Genomic DNA, 21,042 nt, shown 5'->3' on the forward strand with positions numbered 1-21,042 from the left:
ACTCCCTGCAGCCCCTGCTCCTTGATAAACTTAAAGGTATCCAGGTAATACCAAGGAGTGTCCCAGTTGTAGGGGATTGAACTGTCCCAATTGTCCCATCCGAGGGACCTCCAGAGAGGCAAAAGGAAGAAGCGTGACATTGCGTTTCCGCCAGAGTCCATAGTCCGTTTCGGTAAAGTCCTGCGGATGCAGTTGCAGGCAAAGAACACCCTCAGTTGGGTGGCGATGTCGGGCACGCCCTTACCGCCATTGAGGGGTTCCTTGAACATGACTGCCCGCTTCACTCTGTCCATCTTGGAGCCCCAGATGAAGTGAAACACCGCCCTGGTGATGGCCTTACAGGTGTTGACCCGTGGGGGCCAGGCCTGGGTGAGGTACTGCAACACAGGGAGAATCTCGCTGCGGAGTACCAGTGTCTTCCCTTCGATGGTAAGTTCTCTGAGGCTCCAAAGTCCAAACTTTTGCCTCATCTTCGACAGTCTCTCCTCCCAAGACTTCAGGGCTGCACCCTCGGCACCAAACCAAACTCCCAGGATTTTCATGAAGTCTGTCTTGATGCCGAAGGGCATGGATGCAGAAGAAGGCAGGAACCACTTTTCGAACAGCATGACCTCCGACTTCCCGCAGTTGACTTTTGCCCCCGAAGCTTGGCCGAAGTCCTCGCAGGTCTGGACGAGCAGGTCGATGGAGCGCTGGTCGGCACAGAACACCATCACGTCCATGTAGAGCGAACACTTCACTTCCCTTCTGTCTGGTCCCGGCGCAGCAGCCTTGTCTGACCCCGGAGAGGACCGGGAAGGGGTCAGTTTTACAGCCATTCACCAGCACCGTACTACAGATGTCATTATACATAAGGTCGACATACAAACAAAACTTTTCCCCAAGACCAACCCTGCGCAGGGCTCTGCACATAAACCCACGGGTGTCACGGTCAAAGGCCTTTTCCTGATCAAGGCTGACCAGGGCCGCGTGCACACAGCGATCCTTGACATATTGGACCGTGTCCTGGATGAGCGCTAGGCTGTCCGCAATCCTGCAGCATGGAGTCCCGCAAGTCTGATCCGGGTGGATGATCTGTCCGATGACGGCCTTCAGCCTGTTGGCCAGAACTTTGGCGAGGATCTTGTAGTCCACGTTCAAGAGAGAGATGGGACGCCAGTTTTTTAAATCACATCTCTCCCCCTTACGCTTGTACAGGATCGTGATCATCCCCTCCCTCAACGAAGGAGGCATTCTGCCCTCCACCACCATCTCCTCGTACAGCTCAAGCAGGTCCGGGCCCACGAGGTCCCACAGCGCTACATAGAGCTCCGCTGGGAGACCGTCGCAGCCCGGGGTCCTTCCCCCGCCTAAAAGATTTAGTGGCAGAGTGCAGCTCCTCCAGCATCGAGGGGGTGTTGGTGGCCGACAAACCTGCAGGATCAATGGTGTTAGTGATAACTGACAAGAATCTGTCGGCTGTTGTCACGTTCGTTTCTTTGGGGGAGTAGAGGTCGGTGTAGTAGTCGCTGACCACTTCCATCACGGCCTCCTTCCCCTTCTGGAGTGTTCCGGTCTTGTCGCGCAGCTCCGACAGGGGTGTGTGTCCTGAGTGGAGTTTCCTGAAAAAGAAAGAGTTACACTTCTCACCTTTCTCTAGATGCTCCACCTTTCTCTAGATGCTCCACCTTTCTCTAGATGCTCCACCTTTCTCCAGATGCTCCACCTTGGCACGGAAGACGATGTGCCTGGATTCTTCCTCAAAGTGCTTTTTCAAGCTCTTCCTGGTGTCCTCCAGGTCCTGCCTAACGTCCCAGCCACAGTGATGAAGGTCCTGCAGCTGACGCTGCAGTCTCCTGAGTTCCCCCCTCCTGGCACACACTTGCTGGTGTCCCCTGGCCTGAATGTGAAAGTTAAGCTGCGCAGCTTCAAACTCCCACCAGTCGCTTACCTTTGCAAAAAGGATCTTCTCCTCCTGCCAGGCAACGTAGGCCTCCCTGAGTTCCTCCAGCAGTTCCTCATTTTCCAGCAGGGTACAATTCATCTTCCAGGAGCCCGGGCCGGGGGCAAAGCCCTCTCCCAGGTCACCCCGAAAGTGAATGGCCCTGTGGTCAGAGAAAAAGCAGGGGACCATGGAGAACCCACGGTGCCTGACTGCCCTAGAGGTGAGCTCGAAGTCGATCCTGGAACGCACAGATCCATCGGGGCGGCTCCACGAGTAGTTCACGGAGCCTCGTCCCACGGATCCCACGGCGTCCTGCAGGGAAGCCTCCGCAATCACCTCCCGGAGCAGCTTCGAGGTGGCATTGAGTTTAGCATAAACTTTGGTGCATTCAAAAAAAACGACTGTAAACTCCACTGCCTGTCAAGGACCGATGTGTACGGACAGGAGAACATTGGGGAGAGTTCAGAGGCTGCTGGAAAAATGCAGGAAAGTTCCTGAATGTCGGTTTATCAGCCGCAGTGTAAATGGGGCCCTTGTAATCTGCAAGGACAACACTAGAATAGGACCTCCATGAACGCCGAGATTCAATAGAATTCGAAGTGTCTAAATAGAACCTAAAATCAGGAAAGTCCATAAATCTCCATCATTCGGATTGTGTTCCTCCACCTTCAATTAGACGAGAGCCGGCCCACCGGATGACCAGAAGCCTCCTCTGATTGGACGTGGATTCAGAGTACGGAGGGGGACGCATGCGTTCAGATCCAGACGATTTACTGACTCGACTCTGATTTATCCTCGTGGTGTTTATTTGGGCACTTTTATTGAAATGTGAAGAATTTTTGGAGTTCCGCTTTGTTACCAACCAATCGGGAGCCTCTTTCTGATCGCGATGGGTTGTTGCTCTTCCTGCTGTCTTTGTATTTCTTCTTTCGAACAAATTTTCCCGGTTGTTGGCAGGCCCCTCCCCTTGCGTTTTTTTTTTTCCCCCTTCTGTTTTTTTCTTTGGCGGTATGTTCTTGCACCTTCACCCTCCCCTCCATAGCTTCACAATACGACACAAAGACGTGACTTCTCGCCATTCCCATCACCGAGGACAATGGGCAGAAGTGGAGATGATGGACGTTCCATCGCTGCGTGTGATACGGAGTTCCATGTCGCAAAGGCTCCAGAAGTACAGCCAGGAAGTGATGGTTTGATTCGTTGTGTCGGTTGGTGCGCATGTTCCCCGACTTAGAATCGCTCAGAAAGCTGAACTCCAGGAAAAACACATATTGGGGGAGATTTACGAAGACTGGAGCACTCAGAATCTGGAGCACCTGTGCATGGCGGCCAATCGGCTTCTTTCGTGAAGCCTGGAAGCTGATTGGTTTCTCTGCACCAGATTTTGGACCCTCCAGTTTTTAGTAAATCTCCCCCATCGTCTAAATCCATTGATCTTCTACACTCTCCGGCCACTTCATGAGGTCCACCTGTTCAATGGCTCGGTAACACAAATTGCTGATCAGCCAATCACACGGCAGCAACTCAATGCATTTAGACCTCTAGACGTGGTGAAGACGACTTTCTGATGTTCAAACCGAGCCGCAGAATGGGGAAGAAAGGGGATTTAAGCGACTTTGAACGTGGCATGGTTGTTGGTGCCGGACGGACTGGTCTGAGTATTTCAAAAACTGCTGATCTTCTGGGATTCATGTACTGTTTTTGTTTTTCATTTTTTTTTTTTGTATGCTTTTGCATTTTTTAATCTGCCCAACAACAAATTGGCCAAAAAAAAAAAAATGTCAAAAACGCACTATGTGTCTGTCTTCAGCTTCTCCATTAAAGTCTGTTCAGCCAGAAACGCACCGTTTTGCCTTTAAAAAAAAAAAAGTCCCTGACCCTTTCCAAAACCACAGCGGCTAAAAAAGCATAGAAGAGAATGAGTCCCATAGGACTCCATGTTAGATGGACTGTAGCGCATTTCTGCGCAAAACACCAAAAAACGCCTCTGTGCGACGCGGGCCTAATACATAATTTAACCACCTGACCTCAATACAGTTGCAAGAAAAAGTATGTGAACCCCTTGGGATTACGTGGAGTTTTGCATGAATTGGGCATAAAATGTGCTCTGAACGTCATCTAAGTCACAACAATAGAAGAACACAGTCTGCTGAACATAATACTACACAAACATTAGATGTTGCCATGGTTTAATTGCACACAACATGTAAACATTCACAGTGCAGGGAGGAAAAAGTATGTGAACCTTTGGACTTAATAACTGGTTGACCCTCCTTTGGCAGCAATAACCTCAACCAAACGTTTCCTGTAGTTGCAGATCAGACCTGCACAACGATCTGGAGTCATTTTGGACCACTCCTCTTCACAAAACTGTTTCAGTGTAGCAATATTCTTGGGATGTCTGGTGTGAATCGCTCTCTTAAGGTCATGCCACAGCATTTCAATCGGGTTGAGGTCAGGACTCTGACTGGGCCACTCCAGAAGGTGTATTCTGTGCTGTTGCAGCCATTGTTTTGTTGAATGACTTGTATGCTTTGGGTCATTGTCCTGTTGCATCACCCATCCTCTGCGGAGCTTCACTTGGCAGACAGATGGTCGTACGTTTTCCTGCAAAATGTCTTGATAAACTCTGGAATTAATTTTCCCATCAATGATAACAATCCGTCCAGGCCCTGAGGCAGCAAAGCAGCCCCAAACCATGATGCTCCCTCCGCCATGTTTCACAGTGGGGATGAGGTTTTGATGTTGGGGTGCTGGGCCTTTTTTTCTCCACACATAGTGTTGTGTGTTCTTCCCAAACAACTCAATCTTGGTTTCATCTGTCCACAGTATATTCTGCCAGTAGTGCTGTGGAACATCCAGGTGCTCTTTTGCAAACTTCAAACGTGCTGCAATATTCTTTTTGGACAGCAATGGCTTCCTCCGTGGTGTCCTCCCATGTACTCCATTCTTGTTTAATGTTTTCCTTATTGTAGATGTGTCAACAAAAATGTTAGCATGTGCCAGAGATTTCTGTAGGTCTTTAGCTGACACTCTGGGATTCTTCTTTACCTCATGCAGCATTCTGCGCTGTGCTCTTGCAGTCATTTTTACAGGACGACAACGCCTAGGGAGAGTAGCAACAGTGCTAAACTTTCTCCATTTGTAGACAGTCTGTCTTACCGTGGACACAGGAACATCAAGGCTTTTGGAGATACTTTTGTAACCCTTTCCAGCTTCATGCAAGTCAACAATTCTTGATCGTAGGTCTTCTGAGAGCTCTTTTCTGCAAGGCTTGGTTCACATCAGACAGTGCTTCTTGAAACCAGTAAACCCAAAACAGGTGTGTGTTATTTAAGGGCAGGACAGCTGTCAGCAACACATCCAATATCATCACACTGATTGGAGTCAAGGTTGGCTCACTCCTGGCTCCAATTAGCTCTGGGAGAAGTCATTAAGCTAGGGCCTCACATACTTTTTCCTCCCTGCACTGTGAATGTTTACATGTTATGTGCAGTTAAACCATGGCCACATCTAATGTTTGTGTAGTATTATGTTCAGCAGACTGTGTTCTTCTATTGTTGTGACTTAGATGACGTTCAGAGCACATTTTATGCCCAATTCATGCAAAACTCCACGTAATCCCAAGGGGTTCACATACTTTTTCTTGCAACTGTACGTATGTAAACGTTGCAGTTTTCAAGTGGTTTACTGGAGACATCGGCCATAACCGTGGTACCGGTTTTATCCGTGGACGGCTCTTGAGCCACTGGATTGCTTTCTGCCACAGGGGAGGGGAGGGGCTTTGGTGTTTCTCGCCACTTCTTGGGCTTACCATTAACGATCCAATGATGCGACCTCCTCAAGATGGCGGTGATGAAAGACTCTATGGTCTTTTGTTTCCTCTATCATGATAGAGGACTGGAGCGACGTCATGACGTAAACACATTTTTTTTTCTCTTTTAAAGCAAAGGTTAAAAAAAAAATGTTTTGATCTTTTGCTTTTTTAAAGGTAAAGGAGAGATTTGGGGTCTCTTCTTAAAGAGGACCTGTCATGCATATTTCTATTACAAGGGACGTTTACAGAGGCTGAGGTGGCAAGCTTCGGACAGTGATTGGGTGTGGGGGCTGAAAGGAGAGTCCAGGATTACCCCTCGCACCCTGGCATGGGGGGGCAGGTTGATAGTTGAGCCGTTGATTTTGACAGAGAAGTCAGGGGAAGGGCCACGAGGGGGAGGAAGTATTATGAGCTCGGTTGTGGATACATTGATTTTGAGGAAGTGAAACTTGTTACAGAAGGTGCGATTACAAACAGAGGCTTGGATCACGGCCTGTAACCAGGAGAAGCCGTGTCCGGCAGAAACCAGGTCAGCATCAGGAGAGGATGAGAATAAAGAAGGAAATGTCCTGAAGAGACATCGGCAGATTCTATGGGGAGACGCTACAAATTTGTCCTCAAAAGTAGGAGGATGCAAAGGACCAACGCTGTCATGTGGGGGATGGAGCACCTCCACTAACATGTTTCGGGGCGGACTGCCTTCATCAGAGAGATGTGCTTGTGGTCCATCAACAATACGTTGCAGATATAGCACAGAATATACCCACGTGCTGACAATTGTCTATATTAGGAGTCCAGTAATGGTCCTTACCCAGCTGAAGTCCTGTATACAATATAGAAAACGGTCAATAAATTCCGAACCAACCAGGCTGATCATACTCAGGAAAGTAGAACTGTAGTCCATCATGTGGTCATAAAAGGGTCTTCAGGAACATATTTAATGTGGTTAGAAAGAAAACCTATTGTAGGTGTCCTCCTGTCCCGTGTGATCCTCATGTTTCTGTTGCTCAGAGGCGAGGAACACGCACATCTACAGGGTCAGTATCTCAGAGAGAGACGCTGTCCTCACCCAAGGGAAGATAGGTGGATGACTTGGCGTGCCGGTTCCTCCAAAACCTTCAATAGTTTAGTTGGGCAGCTCCTCTGGTCACAAATCAGTTTTTATATAAGGCTGATTTTATTCATCCCAGTTTTCCATTGTTCCGTGTAAGTGGTGATGCCCGTATCCGGGTTTCTGCAACAGGTTTCTGGCCTATGAATAAATATTCATGTGGAAGTAGCATTCCTTTTCTAGTCCAGGGTTCCTCAACCAGGGTTCCATGGATCCTAGGGTTCCTCCAGAGGTTGCTAGGGTTTCCTTGAGCAATGAGCAATTTCTGCCTCTCAGGCTCCATGCACACGGGGCGATTTAACCCCTAGCCTACAGGGCACTTCTACCCCCTTCCTGCCTACAGGGCACTTCTACCCCCTTCCTGCCTACCGGGCACTTCTACCCCCTTCCTGCCTACCGGGCACTTCTACCCCCTTCCTGCCTACAGGGCACTTCTACCCCTTCCTGCCTACAGGGCACTTCTACCCCCTTCCTGCCTACAGGGCACTTCTACCCCCTTCCTGCCTACAGGGCACTTCTACCCCCTTCCTGCCTACAGGGCACTTCTACCCCCTTCCTGCCTACAGGGCACTTCTACCCCCTTCCTGCCTACAGGGCACTTCTACCCCCTTCCTGCCTACAAGGCACTTCTACCCCCTTCCTGCCTACAGGGCACTTCTACCCCTTCCTGCCTACAGGGCACTTCTACCCCCTTCCTGCCTACCGGGCACTTCTACCCCCTTCCTGTCCCAGCCAATTTCCAGCTTTCAGCGCTGTCACACTTTGAATGACAATTGCGCGGTCATGCAACACTGCACCCATATGAAATTTTTATCATTTTTTTGAGACAGAGCTTTATTTTGGTGGTATTTAATCACCTCGGGGATTTTTATTTTTTCTTAAACCAAAAACCACTGAAAATTTTGAAAAAAAAAATGTTTTTTCTTAGTTTTTGTTATACAATTTTGTAAATAAGTGATTTCTCGGCTGCACTGATGGACACTGATAGGTGGCACTGATGAGGCACTGGTAGGTTGCACTGATGGGCACTGAAAGGCAGCACTGATGCATGACACTGATGGGTGGCACTGATTGGCAGCACTGATTGGTGACACTGAAAGGCAGCTCAGATGGGCACTGATATGTGGCATTGATGTGGCACTGATGGGCACTGGCACGTGGCACTGATGGGCACTGACTGCTGGCACTGATGGACACTGACAGGTGGCACTGCTGGGGCTACACTGATCATCAGTGCCCTGATGATCAGTGTAGATGTCCCCTCCGCGGAAAGCCGATTACCGGCCCTCCTCTGTCAGCGTGACGGCTCGTGAGAAATGCCGATAACCGGCATTTCCGTGTTTACATGTGCTCAGCTGTGATTGGACACAGCTGATCACATGACCGAGCCGACATCTTCCGCTCTCTCCGTGATCCGCTGTGTCTGAGGGACACAGCGCACCGGCAATCGCCATGCTGCGCGCTTCCTGAGCCGCGCATGCGCGGTGAGAATGGAAGGACGTCGTATGACGTCCTATTAGAACGAGAGAACCACCTTGCACCCGTCATTGGACTATAGGGCGGGTGGGAGGTGGTTAATAACGCTGCTAATGTTTTGGTCAGAAAAAGTCCAAAAACGCTGGTTTGACGCGATTTACCGTGTTTTTCAGCGTTCGAGCATTTTTAGAGCTACAAAACTCCTCTAGAAACCCGCTAGTCCTGGAGTGTTTTTTTTTTTTCCCCACACCCAAAAAAACGTTGATTGCAGTCTGTATGCATGGACACATAGGATAACATGCCGGGGGGGGGGGGTTACTGGCTGTAGAAAAAACCGTCTCGAGCCAAAAACGGCCGCTATAAAACATTTTTCCGTGTGCATGAAGGCTCTGAGACGTTCCCACTGACACCAGTGATCTTTAACTCTCCGTAAGGTGCATTCTGCCCACCGACCACCACACTGATGTATCCGCAGTTGTAGATGCAGCAATTCTTAGCCGGGGTTCCCTGACACCAGAAAGTTATTTCAAGGGTTCCTCTGTGTTGAAAAGGCTGAGAGAGGCTGATCTAGATGATGAAGAATGCTGTGGAGGCTGAGGTTTAGGACTACAGAGGAACCCTTCATACAGTGCAGGAAATGCGTATTTGCCCCCCCCCCCTGATGGTGAATGTTCGCCCCTCACACAGAAATGATCGGTCTAACAATGGAATGTTCGCCCCTCACACAGAAATGATCGGTCTAACAATGGAATGTTCGCCCCTCACACAGAAATGATCGGTCTAACAATGGAATGTTCGCCCCTCACACAGAAATGATCGGTCTAACAATGGAATGTTCTCCCCTCACACAGAAATGATCGGTCTAACAATGGAATGTTCGCCCCTCACACAGAAATGATCGGTCTAACAATGGAATGTTCGCCCCTCACACAGAAATGATCGGTCTAACAATGGAATGTTCGCCCCTCACACAGAAATGATCGGTCTAACAATGGAATGTTCGCCCCTCACACAGAAATGATCGGTCTAACAATGGAATGGTCGCCCCTCACACAGAAATGATCGGTCTAACAATGGAATGGTCGCCCCTCACACAGAAACGATCGGTCTAACAATGGAATGGTCGCCCCTCACACAGAAACGATCGGTCTAACAATGGAATGTTCGCCCCTCGCACAGAAATGATCGGTCTAACAATGGAATGGTCGCCCCTCACACAGAAATGATCGGTCTAACAATGGAATGGTCGCCCCTCACACAGAAACGATCGGTCTAACAATGGAATGTTCGCGCCTCACACAGAAACGATCGGTCTAACAATGGAATGTTCGCCCCTCGCACAGAAATGATCGGTCTAACAATGGAATGTTCGCCCCTCACACAGAAATGATCGGTCTAACAATGGAATTGTTCGCCCTCACACAGAAACGATCGGTCTAACAATGGAATGTTTGCCCCTCACACAGAAATGATCGGTCTAACAATGGAATGTTTGCCCCTCACACAGAAATGATCGGTCTAACAATGGAATGTTCGCCCCTCACACCGAAACGATCGGTCTAACAATGGAATGTTCGCCCCTCACACAGAAACGATCGGTCTAACAATGGAATGTTCGGTGTAACACTGAGAGACAGAATACAACAACAAATTCAGCAGAAATGCATCTAACAAATGATGACGGATCTGCATGTTCATGAGGGAAAGAAGGATTTGATCCCCTATCATTCAGCAGGATTTCTGGCTCCCAGGTGTCTCTCATACAGGTAACAAGCTGAGATTAGAAGCAGTCTCTTAAAGGGAGTGCTGCTAATCTCATTGTGTTACCTGTATAAAAGACACCTGTCCACAGGAGCCATCAAACCATCAGATTCCAAACTCTCCACCATGGCAAAGACCAAAGAGCTGTCCAAGGATGTCAGGGACAAGATGGTAGACCTACACAAGGCTGGACTGGGCTACCAAACTATGGCCAAGCAGCTTGGTGAGAAGGTGACAACAGTTGGTGCAATCATTCACAAATGGAAGAAACACAAAACAAGTGTCAGTCTCCCTAGGTCTGGTGCACCATGCAAGATCTCACCTCGTGGAGTGTCAATGATCATGAGAACAGTGAGGAATCATCCCAGAACTACACGTGAGGATCTTGTCAATGATCTCCAGGCAGCTGGGACCACAGTCACCAAGAAAACAATTGGTAACACACTACGCCGACAAGGACTGAAATCCTGCAGTGCCCGCACGGTCCCTCTGCTCAAGAAAGCCCATGTCCAGGCCCGTCTGAAGTCTGCCACTGAACATCTGAATGATGCCGAGGAGGACTGGTGGGAAGTGTTGTGGTCAGAGGAGACCAAAATCCAGCTCTTTGGCATCAACTCAACTCGCCGTGTTTGGAGGAGGAGGAATGCTGCCTATAACCCCAAGAACACCATCCCAACTGTGAAACATGGTGGTGGAAACATTCTGCTTCGGGGGTGTTTTTCTGCTAAGGGGACAGGACAACTGCACCGCATCAAAGGGACGATGGACGGGGCAATGTACCCTCAAATCTTGGGTGAGAACCTTCTTCCCTCAGGCAGGGCATTGGAAATGGGTGGTGGATGGGTGTTCCAGCATGACAATGACCCAAAACACACGGCCAAGGCAACAAAGGAGCGGCTCAAGAAGAAGCACATTAAGGTCCTGGAGTGGCCTAGCCAGTCTCCACACCTTCATCCGATGGAAAATCTGTGGAGGAGCTGAAAGTTCGAGTTGCCGAACGTCAGCCACCAAACCTTAATGACTTGGAGAGGATCTGCCAAGAGGAGTGGGCCAAACTCCCTTCTGAGATGTGTGCGAACCTGGGGGCCAACTCCAGGAAACGTCTGACCTCTGTGATTGCCAACAAGGGATTGGCCACCAAGTCATGTTTTGTGAAGGGGAGCAAATCCTTCTTTCCCTCATGAACATGCAGATCCGTCATCATTTGTTAGACGCATTTCTGCTGAATTTGTTGTTGTATTCTGTCTCTCAGTGTTACACCGAACATTCCATTGTTAGACCGATCGTTTCTGTGTGAGGGGCGAACATTCCATTGTTAGACCGATCATTTCTGTGTGAGGGGCGAACATTCCATTGTTAGACCGATCGTTTCTGTGTGAGGGGCAAACATTCCATTGTTAGACCGATCATTTCTGTGTGAGGGGCGAACATTCAGCATCAGCAGGGGAGTGAATACACATTTCCTTCACTGTATATAAAAGTGTTCCCAATATTGCTGGAGATGAGAAGACCAAATATGGTGGAAGAACGTTCCTGTTGGCCACTGGGATGTAGACGGATACTTTAGTTGTCACATCCGACTGGACTTGTTCTGTGATGTTGAAGACGTGTCGCAGTTCCTATGACCCTGGAGAAGCTACGATACCTTCAGCATTACAGAACAAGTTATGTTGATTGTGATCAACTGCTACTAGATATATCATGACCTGGATAAATGAGAACCTTCACAGGGATCTAGAACAGGGGTCTGTAAACAAAGGGACCGTTTTATATCCCTCAGACTGTAGGTGGGCTGCACTGGGGCAATTGGGAGTTGAAAATGTCTCCAGTTTGGTGGTTGATAAGAGTATAAAAAAAATTATACAGCACCTGTGGTCAGCAGGAGGAGGAATAGTGCCCCATCATTGGTGTCAGTGGGAGGAATAGTGCCCCATCATTGGTGTCAGTGGGAGGAATAGTGCCCCATCATTGGTGTCAGTGGGAGGAATAGTGCCCCATCATTGGTGTCAGTGGGAGGAATAGTGCCCCATCATTGGTATCAGTGGGAGGAATAGTGCCCCATCATTGGTGTCAGTGGCAGGAATAGTGCCCCATCATTGGTGTCAGTGGAAGGAATAGTGCCCCATCATTGGTGTCAGTGGCAGGAATAGTGCCCCATCATTGGTGTCAGTGGAAGGAATAGTGCCCCATCATTGGTGTCAGTGGCAGGAATAGTGCCCCATCATTGGTGTCAGTGGAAGGAATAGTGCCCCATCATTGGTGTCAGTGGAAGGAATAGTGCCCCATCATTGGTGTCAGTGGGAGGAATAGTGCCCCATCATTGGTGTCAGTGGGAGGAATAGTGCCCCATCATTGGTGTCAGTGGGAGGAATAGTGCCCCATCATTGGTGTCAGTGGGAGGAATAGTGCCCCATCATTGGTGTCAGTGGGAGGAATAGTGCCCCATCATTGGTGTCAGTGGGAGGAATAGTGCCCCATCATTGGTGTCAGCGGGAGGAATAGTGTCCCATTTCACTGAGTGGAAGGGGTGCCCAAGGGCCAGATAAAAGCAAGCGTCACAAGGGCCACAGTTTGGAGACCAAAACCAAGTTAATTGTACAGGTGGAAGATATGTGAGATATTTGTCCGGTTTGGGAGATGCCCCTCCAAGTGTCCAATTGGTCTTCTTCGCACTCCTCATCTAAAGGGTCTCCTTTCCAGTAATATGTTTTTCTTACTATAGGCTCCCTTATGAGGCAGCGGGGTCAGAGGTTTGTGTTCATGAGGCATCTAGGAGGGGGGCTGCCTTGGGGTACCGACAAGGGGGTTATCTGAAAGGGTCCTCGAGGGGCAATGGTCAGCGGGTCTGATAGAAAATAAAGAACACAGAGTTGGGGAATTGGATCTCCGTCCTCCAACCCTCGCAATGGCCTGGCCTCATTTCCAGTGATTGGACCTCGGTTGAAGGACTTTTCAGTTTCTTGTAGTCCTGTCTCACCATAACCTCCATGGTCACACGGTCTTGTCCTATAATAGACTGAAAGCCTCCTGAATGCTTTGTAAATGCGTCCCCCTCTGTTCGTGCGTCCCCCTCTGTCCGTGCGTCCCCCTCTGTCCGTGCGTCCCCCTCTGTCCGTGCGTCCCCCTCTGTACTAACCGAGACCCCGTTGTCTTTCAGTACATTAACAGCGGAAATCTGGAGCAGCTTCTGGACAGCAACCAGCACTTGGCGTGGACGGTCCGGGTGAAGCTTGGGCTGGATGTGGCTCTGGGACTGGCATACCTTCACTCCAAGGGGATCTTCCACCGTGACCTCACATCTAAGGTGGGTTCCATGTCTGTAGGGCTCATTATTGCCATGATGGAGGCAGAGGCTGAATGGTTTCTGTTGTCCTTCACCCTAAAGAAGATGTCAGCCCAATCACCGAACACCTATACAGGTGAAACTCGAAAAATGAGAATGTGGTGTAAAAGTTGATTGATTTCAGTGCAGCAACTTAAAAGGTGAAACTAATATATGAGACTCATTCCATGCAAAGCAAGATAGTTCCAGCCGTGATTTGTCATCATTGTGATGATTATGGCTTACAGCTCATGAAAACCCCAAATCCACAATCTCAGAAAATGAGAATATTGTGAAAAGGTGGAATAATCTCGGCTCAAAGTGTCCCACTCTAATCAGCTCATTCAGACATAACACCTGCAAAGGGTTCCTGAGCCTTTAAATGGTCTCTCAGTCTGGTTCAGTAGGAATCACAATCATGGGAAAGACTGCTGACCTGACACCATCACTGACACCCTCCATAAGGAGGGAAAGCCTCAGAAGGTCATTGCAGAAGAAGTTGGATGTTCCCAAAGTGCTGTATCAAAGAACATTGATAGGAAGTTATGTGGAAGGGAAAAGTGTGGAAGAAAAAGGTGCACAAGCAGCAGGGATGACCGCAGCCTGGAGAGGATTGTCAGGAAAAGACCATTCAAAAGTGTTGGGGACTTTCACAAGGAGTGGACTGAGGCTGGAGTCAGTGTATCAAGAGCCACCACACACAGACGGATCCTGGACATGGGCTTCAAATGTCGTATTCCTCTTGTCAAGCCGCTCCTGAACAACAAACAACATCAGAAGCGTCTTACCTGGGCTAAAGAAAAACAGACCTGGTCTGTCCTCAGTGGTCCAAAGTCCTCTTTTCTGATGAGAGCAACTTTTGCATCTCATTTGGAAACCAAAGACCCCGAGTATGGGGGAAAAATGGAGAGGCCCAAGGACCCCGAGTATGGAGGAAGAATGGAGAGGCCCAAGGACCCCGAGTATGGAGGAAGAATGGAGAGGCCCAAGGACCCCGAGTATGGAGGAAGAATGGAGAGGCCCAAGGACCCCGAGTATGGAGGAAGAATGGAGAGGCCCAAGGACCCCGAGTATGGAGGAAGAATGGAGAGGCCCAAGGACCCCGAGTATGGAGGAAGAATGGAGAGGCCCAAGGACCCCGAGTAAGGAGGGAGAATGGAGAGGCCCAAGGACCCCGAGTACGGAGGGAGAATGGAGAGGCCCAAGGACCCCGAGTACGGAGGGAGAATGGAGAGGCCCAAGGACCCCGAGTACGGAGGGAGAATGGAGAGGCCCAAGGACCCCGAGTACGGAGGGAGAATGGAGAGGCCCAAGGACCCCGAGTACGGAGGGAGAATGGAGAGGCCCAAGGACCCCGAGTACGGAGGGAGAATGGAGAGGCCCAAGGACCCCGAGTACGGAGGGAGAATGGAGAGGCCCAAGGACCCCGAGTACGGAGGGAGAATGGAGAGGCCCAAGGACCCCGAGTACGGAGGGAGAATGGAGAGGCCCAAGGACCCCGAGTACGGAGGGAGAATGGAGAGGCCCAAGGACCCCGAGTACGGAGGGAGAATGGAGAGGCCCAAGGACCCCGAGTACGGAGGGAGAATGGAGAGGCCCAAGGACCCCGAATACGGAGGGAGAATGGAGAGGCACACACTGCAAGATGCTTGAAGTCCAGTGTGAAGTTTCCACAGTCTGTGTTGATTTGGGGAGCCATGTCATCTGCTGGTGTTGGCCCACTGTGCTTCATGAAGTCCAGGGTCACCGCAGCCGTCTACCAGGAGATTTTGGAGCACTTCATGCTTCCTTCCACAGACCAGCTTTATGGGGATGCTGACTTCATTTTCCAGCAGGACTTGGCCCCGCCCACACTGCCAAAAGCACCAAAATTTGGTTCAATGACCGTGGGATTACTGTGCTTGATTGGCCAGCAAACTGGCCTGACCTGAACCCCATAGAGAATCTATGGGGCATTGCCAAGAGAAAGATGAGAGACATGAGACCGAACAATGCAGAAGAGCTGAAGGCCGCTATTGAAGCATCCTGGTCTTCCATAACACCTCAGCAGTGCCACAGGCTGATAGCTTCCATGCCACGCCGCATTGAGGCAGTAATTGCTGCAAAAGGGGCCCCAACCAAGTACTGAGTACATATGCAGCTTCTACTTCTCAGAGGTGTGATATTGTTCTATGTACAATCCGTGTTTTATTGATTGCATGGAATATTCTCATTTTCTGAGATTGTGGATTTGGGGTTTTCATGAGCTGTAAGCCATAATCATCACAATGATGACAAATCACGGCTGGAACTATCTTGCTTTGCATGGAATGAGTCTCATATATTAGTGTCACCTTTTAAGTTGCTGCACTGAAATCAATCAACAAATGCACCAGATTCTCATTTTTCACGTTTCACTTGTAGAACCTTTAATGTGTTAATGATGTTTCAGAAGTGATTAATATATTTAAATCTGGAGATGCCAGTAAAAAAAATCCCTGGTGATCCCACCTTGAAGGTCCTTGCTCAGTCACTTCCTGTTATAGGGTGACAACGCTCTTCTTGACTCCCATTTGTACTCCTGCGTTGTCACCCTGTCATACAGGCTTCTGATGGGGACAAGTGGCCATCTCAGCACACGTTACACAGACCCGGTCCACTGTGGTCACCATCCAGAAACCCGCCCTGAGAATGATTATTTGAAGTTGGTAGGGTGGGGGTGAAAATTTGGATGGTCCCATGTTGGTCTAAGCCAGTTCCATCAGTCTCTGTACCAGAGGAGCTTACACTGTAATGTCCCCTCCCCCACAGTCCCATCAGTCTCTGTACCAGAGGAGCTTACACTCTAATGTCCCCTCCCCCACAGTCCCATCAGTCTCTGTACCAGAGGAGCTCACACTAATGTCCCCTCCCCCACAGTCCCATCAGTCTGTACCAGAGGAGCTTACACTGTAATGTGCCCTCCCCCACAGTCCCATCAGTCTCTGTACAGAGGAGCTTACACTGTAATGTCCCCTCCCCCACAGTCCCATCAGTGTCTGTACCAGAGGAACTTACACTCTAATGTCCCCTCCCCCACAGTCCCATCAGTCTCTGGGGGAGGGGACATTAGAGTGTAAGCTTCTCTGGTACAGAGACTGATGGGACTGTGGGGGAGGGGACATTAGAGTGTAAGCTTCTCTGGTACACAGTCCCATCAGTCTCTGTACAGAGGAGCTTACGCTCTAATGTCCCCTCCCCCACAGTCCCATCAGTCTCTGTACAGAGGAGCTTACGCTCTAATGTCCCCTCCCCCACAGTCCCATCAGTCTCTGTACCAGAGGAGCTTACAGTCTAATGTCCCCTCCCCCGCAGTCACATCAGTCTCTGTACCAGAGGAGCTTACCCTCTAATGTCCCCTCCCCCACAGTCACATCAGTCTCTGTACCAGAGGAGCTTACAGTCTAATGTCCCCTCCCCCGCAGTTCCATCAGTCTTTAGCGTTTAAGCTCCTCTGTACAGAGACTGATGTGACTGTGGGGGAGGGGACATTAGAGCGTAAGCTCCTCTGTACAGAGACTGATGTGACTGGGGGGGAGGGGACATTAGAGTGTAAGCTCCTCTGTACAGAGACTGATGGGACTGTGGGGGAGGGGACATTAGAGTGTAAGCTCCTCTGGTACAGAGACTGATGGGACTGTGGGGGAGGGGACATTAGACTGTAAGCTCCTCTGGTAAATGTCCCCGCCCCCAGTCACACCCTATTATTATACATGTATATATCTCTGACATATACCGCAGCGCAGTACAGAGATCACTGCGTCGGTCCCATCAGGATCCTGTGTCATGGCGGTTCGTTCTCTCCTCAGCTGGGTGTTCGATGTCCTGGAAGTACAGGACAATTCTGGCGTGAAGCCGCCTGGCCGCTGCGCATGGTTTATCCTCCTTGGGAGGCGGAGCGTCTCTGCGGTCACGCTGCGTTCACCTAATCCCCGGCTGTCACGGCACACGAGCGCCCCTCACCCCTCCCCCTGCGCTTTGTTTAGCCACCCAATAAACATCCAGCGAGGTATATAAAGGGTTCTGTATGATTTCAGTGTCTGGCGGCGGGAGCAGATGTTCCCCGGCTGGCGGACACAAGAGGCTCTGTGTATTCCCACACCGCGCGCACAGAGATCATCAATCCTGTGTATTAGTCACCTCCACCTTTCTGCGTCCCGTGCGGCAGGCGGTCAGCGGCAGGCGGTCAGCCGTGACAGATGAAACTCCGATGGGTTCCCCGTTCAACCCCCCCCCCCCCCCCCCGATGTTTCACATGGAAAGTCTGGGTGTCCTAAACAGAAAAAGCGGTGAAAGGTGGATGGATTGGTGAAAAAAGGTCGAACCGGCGGGAAAAAAAACTGCGTTTCTTCTAAAGCTGAACTTTTGTTTAAATATATTCCTCGATTCCTCCACTTTGTGCGCACCGAATTCCATTGCTGGACCCGCCCACCACCTGTGATTGGGCAGTGAAAGGAGAAGCAGCACAGCGATGAGCTCATTGCTCTGTCACTCTGCTGTCTCCTCCTATCAGTGTGCTTCTTGTCAGCACAACATTCAAATGATTCCCGGTGCTGCTTCTTCCTCTCACACTTTGAGCTCTGCTGTACAGGCAGCTGTAAGAGGCTAATACCCGGTCCCAGGCAGGCGAGAAAGGCGGACATCGTGATTGACGTTGGATCTGCTGCGGGGGACTTTTTATTCTTTTGCTTGTCAAAGATCGTGTCCTGTCTTTTTTCACACTACACTTTTTTTTGTGAATGAGTAGCAGTACCATGTACCCCATACTCATTCACATGGGGGGAGGGGTGGGATCCGGGGGCCCCCTTGTTAAATGTTCCAGATTCCAATATGCCCCCTGTCCGCAGGCCCCCCACAACCACTTGCCAGGTTTGTGGGGAAGAGGCCCTTGTCCCGATCAACACGGGGACATGAAACCCCCGCCCCCCCCCTTCCTGACCTGCCAGGCTACATGCTTGGATAAGGGTCTGGTATGGAGTTTGGGGGGGACCCCAAATCAGGAAAAAAAATGGTTTTGGCGAGGGAGTTTTCCTCAAAATCCATTCCAGATCGGAAGGGCTTGGTGTGGATGGGAGGGGGGACCCCACACCATTTATTTATTTTTTTTTTTAATTGCCAGCAATTCTTTTATATTCAGCTGTCAATGGGGATCCCCGCTGACAACTGAAATATTAACACATAGTTGTCACTACGGAGATCCCGCATGACTCGATCCAATCACTCCTACATTATCTTAGTAGCGTTTACTTTTTCTGACCTCCGGAACGGATTAATTGGTTTTCAGTGCATTCCTATGGGAAACCGCATTTCGCTTTACAAATGTTTCACTATACGAAAAGTCCTGCAGAACGAATTAAATTCGTAAACCGAGGTGCGCCTGTAATGTGTTGTCTGATCGATCGCCCTGTCCTATGGCGCTCCTGGACTGTAAGTCGATTGACAGAATACAACAATAGAATTGTATTTATCTATAATATAGGAAGTCTTTGTATGGCCACCTTAGGTTTCTTGTTGGTGAAAGCAACGGCCCACGTCTGTGCAATGTGTGCCAAAATGGCCGTTTGTAGACTCCCATCAGAGAAGCCTGTGTGAGGCGGTGACAACGCAGGATCACAGCTGGAAGAAAGGGTCAAAACGTTGTCACCCTATAACAGGACGTGTATGAACAAGGATCTTCGTGGCAGGATCACCAGGGATTGATTTAACTAAATCAGATTTTAGTGATTTGGGTTTCTGTCGTCTTTGAGATTCAAGTTTTTGTCACCGTTAGGCCTCATAGCAGGTATGCCCCTGGCATCGAGGTGAGTGATGACGTCACAATCACCCTGGCATCGAGGTGCGTGATGACGTCACAAGCACCCTGGCATCGAGGTGCGTGATGACGTCACAAGCACCCTGGCATCGAGGTGCGTGATGACGTCACAAGCGCCCTGGCATCGAAGTGCGTGATGACATCACAAGCGCCCTGGCATTGGCATCGAAGTGCGTGATGACATCACAAGCGCCCTGGCATTGGCATCGAGGTGCGTGATGACGTCACAAGCGCCCTGGCATCGAGGTGCGTTGTGATGACGTCACAAGCGCCCTGGCATCGAGGTGCGCGATGACGTCACGAGCGTTAGAACCAACTCCGTTATATGATTTGCTTTTGATGATTGTTGTTGAAATGTGTGCTGCACTTTGGGTTTACACGTATAATACCCATTTATGTTGGTTGATGTGCCAGCTGCTCTTAGTCTTCTGAGCGCGATTTCCTTTCCAGGTTAAATTCCTGTAACAAGGTGAATGGCGGCTCATTACCGTCTGCTCTCTTCCAGAACTGCCTCATTAAAAGTGACGAGAACGGATATTCTGCTGTGGTGGCGGATTTCGGTCTGGCAGAAAAAATACCAGATTACAGGTAAAGTCATATTTTTTATAGTTCCAAAGAAACTTTTTTTTTTTTTTTTTTATATTTCTTCTCTAAAGAGTTGGTGAGGATTCAATTATAGGTGGATTCTAGTGAGTCGCTGTAGGCAGCGGTATAACCCAACAGTAGAAGACTTCCCGTGCCACTCGGTGGATCCCAAGAAAAGGATTTTAAGAGTACAAAAAAAACTTCTATTCTTTTGGTTCCTCTACATGTAGAGAGCTGTAGAATCGTCTGCTGTGCGTCTTCCGTTCACACGTTCCCCGCGTTCTTCTCGGTGGACGTTCCTGCTTCATCCGATGCCATCATCTCCAGGTGTAAGGTCCTTCGGGAGGCTCTTTAGACTGCAAGGATTCCCCATTTCCCTGGTACCTTGGGCCTATTTGTGATTGACGTGTTGACTTCAATCACAGGCGTGGCGGCTCCTCCCCTCCCGGCTTGCACAGGCGCGTGGCGGCTCCTCCCCTCCCGGCTTGCACAGGCGCGTGGCGGCTCCTCCCCTCCCGGCTTGCACAGGCGCGTGGCGGCTCCTCCCCTCCCGGCTTGCACAGGCGCGTGGCGGCTCCTCCCCTCCCGGCTTGCACAGGCGCGTGGCGGCTCCTCCCCTCCCGGCTTGCACAGGCGCGTGGCGGCTCCTCCCCTCCCGGCTTGCACAGGCGCGTGGCGGCTCCTCCCCTCCCGGCTTGCACAGGCGCGTGGCGGCTCCTCCCCTCCCGGCTTGCACAGGCGCGTGGCGGCTCCTCCCCTCCCGGCTTGCACAGGCGTCCTTCAGGTAGCTCTTTGAGCTGAAGGGATTCCCTAGTTCTCTGTTGTTACCTTGAGCCTACTGGTGATTGGTGCATTGACCACACTTGGACTGCCTTTGGACGTGCTGAAGGTGTAAGAGTTCCTGTGTCTCTCAATAGATGAAGAAGAAAATTTGAATTTTGGAACTCGCCATAAAAATGTTTTCTTGGCGTCCATTGGAGGACACATGTCCCACCCCTCTGTTTCGGACCTTGCTCTCGGTACAGCTTTACTATAGAAGTGAGGCATGCTGAGATTCCGAGGGGTTATCTTAGGATGGTTGATAGTTTGTTTGCCAGATTCAAGTTTAAGAATCCCAGTACCACTTAATGGACCCCAAGAGAACGAGATTTTCCGACGAGTACAACAATCTTCTTTTTATTGGTTGCTATACATGTAGGAAGCGGTAAGAATGGTG

At 50.1% G+C, this 21,042-nt stretch overlaps 1 protein-coding gene across 1 annotated transcript in view; it reads left to right on the forward strand.

Annotated features, from left to right (window-relative positions):
- LOC149431461 (dual specificity testis-specific protein kinase 2-like) overlaps positions 1–21,042 on the forward strand; it is a 69,791-nt gene that overhangs the window by 7,240 nt on the left and 41,509 nt on the right. The window contains exons 3-4 of the mRNA XM_089665585.1: positions 13,247–13,393; positions 19,747–19,829. Of these exons, the coding sequence (XP_089521711.1) occupies positions 13,247–13,393; positions 19,747–19,829 (230 nt within the window). The remainder of the gene's footprint in view (positions 1–13,246; positions 13,394–19,746; positions 19,830–21,042) is intronic.

Source organism: Staurois parvus, unplaced genomic scaffold (genome assembly GCF_062004578.1).
Source record: "Staurois parvus isolate SC_StPar_1 unplaced genomic scaffold, SC_StPar_1.0 ptg002249l, whole genome shotgun sequence".
NCBI classification, from domain to species: Eukaryota; Metazoa; Chordata; class Amphibia; order Anura; family Ranidae; genus Staurois; species Staurois parvus.